Raw genomic sequence first — 5113 nt, forward strand, 5'->3', positions numbered from 1 at the left:
CAGAGCATGTCTGTGTCCCCACATTGGGGTGTCACAGTCCAGCGCGGTGCTCACCGGGGAGCTGTCGGGGGACCAGGAGATGAAGAGCCACTCGTAGCCCTGGGCATTCTGGCTGTCCAGGCGGTACAGCACGTAGCACGGCTGCTGCTCGTCCAGCAAGGGCAGCACGAAGGCATCGTAGTCGGCGTCCCAGCGCCGGGACAGCTCTTTGTGGGCTCCCAGCACAAGCTGTTCTGGAAGAAGATGGAAAAGGTGGTGTTAGATGAAGGCAAGGCTCACCTTGCAGGACCACACAGCAGCTCGTCTAAGGGCTTGCTGCAGCTCCAGCACTGACAATGATGCCGTCCTGCAGAAACACAAACAACAATCTTTAGCCACATGCAGAGGTGTACACCCCCAGGAGATGCCATCGGGGCTGCGGTTGCTGTGGAGAGGCTGGTTTTCTGCCAGCATCCCACCGTCTCCTGTCAACCATCTCCTCCCCTCCTGTGCTCACCACTGAGGTCTCCTCTCTGGTGACCATCCCATAGCCTCCTTCTGCTCTGCTCCCTCCAGCCGCATAGTCCCCAACCACCCCTCCCTGCTCACAGGGGAACACGAGACCTCCTCGAACCACCTGGCCAAGCTCTACGGGCACTAGGATACCTCACCAGGGACACAAGGAACCACCTAGACTTAGGGTGCTGAGAAAAATAAAGGTCCCATAGCAAAAGCCAGGACAATGAGCCAAAGCTGCTCTTATCAGATTCCCCATAACCTCAGAGGAGTCAAGATCAGAGCTGATACCTGAAGCCCCTGTCCGCAGGGACCAGGGATGCCCCAGAGACCCCAGCCTGGGGTTGGGGAGAGACCATGCTGTCAGAAGAGCCCCAGCCTCTGGACGTGATCTACATATTTCACATACATGGTAGCGTCTCAAGTATCTGGAGGGTATTTTTTTCAGCTTTTACGCAAGCAGTGGTGGGGCTGGGAGCCCCGCGAGGTGGGCAGTGCTCAGCTGGGATTTGAACGCTGGTGCAGGCATCCTATGAACACGAAACCCCTCCTGTGAGGGTCAAACCAAGCTTTGGGATGGCTGGATGGAAAAGTAATGGCACTGGAGATGATCAGTGTAGGTTGCTGGAAAACAGCCTGTATTTTTATTCCATTTTTAGATGCAGAAAGGTCTGGGGGTGGGGAGACGTCGAGACTCAGAATAAGATGTAGGAAAATCTGTGCAGGTTCCAAAGCAAAATGACTTGGGGCCTTGGACGGTTGGCACTCGAGGGGATGCCCAGCCTGGACCTCTGCCCATGGCCCTGCTGCCCACTGGGAGCCAGAGAGCCCCTGGGCTGGGGCACAGCCCTCTGCCTCCCAACCCAATCTGCTCAGCAGCTCCAAGTCCCGTGGCAGGAAAGTTTTTAAGGAAAATAGTTGAGGAATAAAGGGTTTGGGATGAATTACTCTCACTTCCCTTTTCCATCCAAGCAGGGCATTCCCTCACCGACAGCAGCGTAGCCCTTCCCTGCCCAACGCCACCACGGCATCTGCCGTCCCACGCTGAACCCATAATTATTTGCGCACGAGGGGCACATACACATAAGGGTACAATAACAATGACAGCAGAGAAAAAGGTGCTGAAAATACTCTACCGTCAGCAAAACTACCTGTTTTGAGAAAGAGAAGTGTAAAAACCTCAATGTATCCTGAAAATAAACATAAAGCCCTGCAAATGGATTCGTGCATCGCAAGGATCTGGGATCCTGAAGAGACTGCAAGGAATTTCACCCAGCCAAACCCACTGGCAGCTTGCCGGTGTCTCTGTCTGCCAAACATCTCAACACCTCATGCATGAGGCAATCGGTGCCGAGTCACTACAGGCTATTCCCGGGCTGTGCCCAAGCTGGACCCCGGCTGTGCCACCGTGAGCCGACAACAGCCTCCAGCTTTCCACAGGCTGGAGGAGCAGCTTATTCCCCTGCCTCCCATCGGGCTCTTCGCAGCTCAGCTCAACCCATTCAGGGCCAAATTCTCCTCCCCAGGAAAGCATCGGGAAAGGGAAGCACAAAGCAGCCGCCCTTCAGCAAAGCATCATCGTCAGTGCCAGCTATTTCAGGCTCCATTTCTGCAGGGCACTGCTGCTGGAAAAAGCGCAGCTGGGAGCGTTTCTGGCCCTGGAGATGCCCCAGCATGCAGCTGCAGGCAGGCTCTCTTGCTCCGAAATGTCCGTACAAGGCAGCCCTGACTGCAGCTCCGGCGGGGGGTCGGGGGACAGCACGGGAGCCGTAAGTCTGCAAAGCTCGGGGCACAACATCACCTACGTGCAAACAAACGCACCCAACAGGGAAGTCCAACCTTGTCCAGAAATGGGCTGACAGAGAGGAGTACAGCACAATCTCAAAACACGTTGAACCACAAGTCGCTCTCACATTAGGAAAACGTTGCCGAGCCTTGATGCACAACCTGCTCCCCCTTTACTCCTTCTCCATTCAACCTCAGCTTCTGCTGGCAGGCCCCCAAAGGCCTCAAAGAGCTCCCAAAGGGTTGCTCAGCCATAGGTGCTGTCCTGGGGATGCCCGGACACAGAGCATCCACCATAAGGTTCCTTGCACCATCTTCCTCTCCTTCCACCCACCGCTGCCTGCTCCGAAATGCCCCAGGACAAATGCCCCATAGGGCAGAAGCTCCTCTGCAAGCCATTGAGCGGCACTGGAGGCTCCTCTTCGACATGCCCTGTGCAGGCAGGGCAGCTGGTGTGTCCTCCCCAGCTGGCTCGGGACACATCTCTTCCAGGGTCAGCGTGCTCGAGTCTGGCTGGCTGGCTGTGACATCTGCCTGGCCGCTCATTCCTGCCCAAAGGTCCTTCTCTGGTGGGTAGCAGCAGGCTGATGTCCCCTGTGCTACAGAAGAGTGGTGGCCCAGAGAGGCCAAGCACCTTGTCCCAAGTCACACGGGCAGGCAGACAGAGGTCCCTGAGCCAGGCTGGTGGGACCAACACCACCTTGTCCCCAACAGACCAAGCCCTTCGGCACAGAGGTGCTCCCGGGTCTCCTCCTTCCACCTGCCTACCCACGGTAGCCTCAGGCTCTGCCACATCTCAGAGGCTTCTGCAGACACACAAGCTCCTCCAGAGCTGCCCATGGCTGGTCCAGGCCAGGGGAAAGGAGTCAGCAGGGTGGGAGAGCCGGACTGTGAAGCAGTCAAGCAAGGTTGGTCCATGAATCAGCTGCTGACGATGACACGTTGGACAGCTAAACATATCCCATTCAGCCCGAGCAGAGATGGTGGGACATGGTTTCCACTGAGGGTAAAAAGTCTCCATTGCTGGCGTCACCAGCCACAACCCAAAGCCAGTGGCACAAGTCCTAGTACCCTAAGGCCAGGCTTAGGGGCATCTGTGACTTACCTAATGCAAACCCGATTCCCACTTTTTAAAAGCAAAAGGAGCGAGAGAGTAAAATTGTTGCCAAAGACACTCTGAAGAAACAACGCAGATGTCACATTCCAACACACGGAGACCTCACCAAGGACAAAGCCAACACCGCCAAACCTTGCAGTGGCCCCACTGATGTGTCCCAAACATTTCGAGTCATGCTGCTCTCCTAAATGGGGCTTTGGAGCCCCTTCGAAGGCCAGCACAGGTTCCTTATGACTACAGGCTCCTTACGACCATGTCCACCTCGGTGTTCGCAGTGTGGTCTTGGTGGCCCACCTGAGGGAGGTGGTGGCAGCTTGGCAGGGCATTAACATCCCCACTGGCGTGAGAAACAAGTCATTCATATGCAATGGTAAGAGGCTGAGGCGATGGAAAACCTACACCACAGAGGCTCCCTGCTGGGACGTTCAATCAGTGCTTTGCTCCACTTGTTTGACAGACGTAGAGGCGACCCAAAGGCACCTTTCCATGGGACAAACGTGGGCAGGTTGGTGCCAGCCTGCAAACTGGGCTAGGGGCAGCCCCGTGCACAGGAGCAGGGGCTGGGACAGGACGGGTTTCAGAGTGTAATATCCCTCACAGGATGCAATCGGGGCCCCGTGCTCAGCCCCGTGCCAAGGAGTACCCCACTGCCCACCCCTCCCCTGAGCATGGGTTGGTTGGCGTGGGATGCCACGTCCAAGGAGGAAGATGCTGTGCATCGCCCCCAATCAAGGTCCTGCAGCACCCACAGCAGCTTCTCGCAGGGCTCCCACAATATTCTTAGCCACAGCAGCAGCAAAAGCCCCCCAGAGCCCAGCACTGATCCCGGACACCAGTGTCGGTCTACCAGCAAAGTTGTTGCTCCCCGCAAAGGGCTCCAATAGCTGCTCACCAACTTTGGGTTTGTATTTCAGGTCCAGGCTGCCCAAATTTTGGCCTTGTATTTCAGGTCTGGGTTGCCACGTGCCAGGGAGCCCCAGCAGCATTTTCCTTGGGGTTTCCAAAAACATGAGCCGGCACCACAGTGGCAAAGAGGAAAGGAGGAGAGACGAAACAGAACCGACATGGCGTAAATCAAGGCACTTAAAAACATGACTTACCATCCTCAATGATGACCTTGATGAGCCGAACTGAACCATTTCGGGCTTTGGCAAAAAAGTCCCTTAATTCCGTGGTGGCTGAAAGAACCAGAAACATCGTGATCAGATTTAGCAGTCAAAGCAGGTGCTGGGCTGCTCGGTGACCGGCTGGGGAGAGGAGCAACTTGGCAGGATAGAAATTTAAAAAATAAATAAATAAAAATCTCTGTTGCCAAAAAAATGTTAATAAAAATAATAATATAAAACCCAAACAGCTGGGAGCAAAGTGTTGCGTCTCCCCACAGTATCAGAGTTAAATAGCAGCTGGGAGTGCATGTGATCCAGAGAACTTGATACTTGGCCTGGGTGAACATAATCACCCAAATTTAGACGATGGCTTGGCCGGTGCAGGCGGGGAGAGCTCAAGTGACAAGTTTATTTGCTTTACAGAGCGGCAGGGTTTGCGCACAGGGGGTGGCTGGAAGATGTCCCAATAGGCTGTGACATCCCGGGCTCGTGACATGCGGTGGGGATGCTGCTTCTGAGATGGCTGGGGACCAGCACGACTTTAAACTGGAGGCACTGGTTTGAAGCTGGGCCCCTGCAGAAGGGAAAGGCAACAGCCCTGGGGTTTTGT

At 55.3% G+C, this 5113-nt stretch overlaps 1 protein-coding gene across 1 annotated transcript; it reads right to left on the reverse strand.

Moving 5' to 3' along the window:
- Positions 1-54: 54 nt before the first annotated feature.
- Positions 55-4575, reverse strand: LOC104167064 (twinfilin-2-like; the record flags this gene model as incomplete). Its single annotated transcript, XM_009707188.1, has 2 exons — positions 55-233; positions 4498-4575. Coding segments are annotated over 2 exons (257 nt in total), but the record flags the coding sequence as incomplete, so codon positions are not given.
- Positions 4576-5113: the final 538 nt, after the last annotated feature.

The sequence above is a fragment of the Cariama cristata genome, unplaced genomic scaffold, assembly GCF_000690535.1.
Source record: "Cariama cristata isolate BGI_N322 unplaced genomic scaffold, ASM69053v1 scaffold29219, whole genome shotgun sequence".
NCBI classification, from domain to species: domain Eukaryota; kingdom Metazoa; phylum Chordata; class Aves; order Cariamiformes; family Cariamidae; genus Cariama; species Cariama cristata.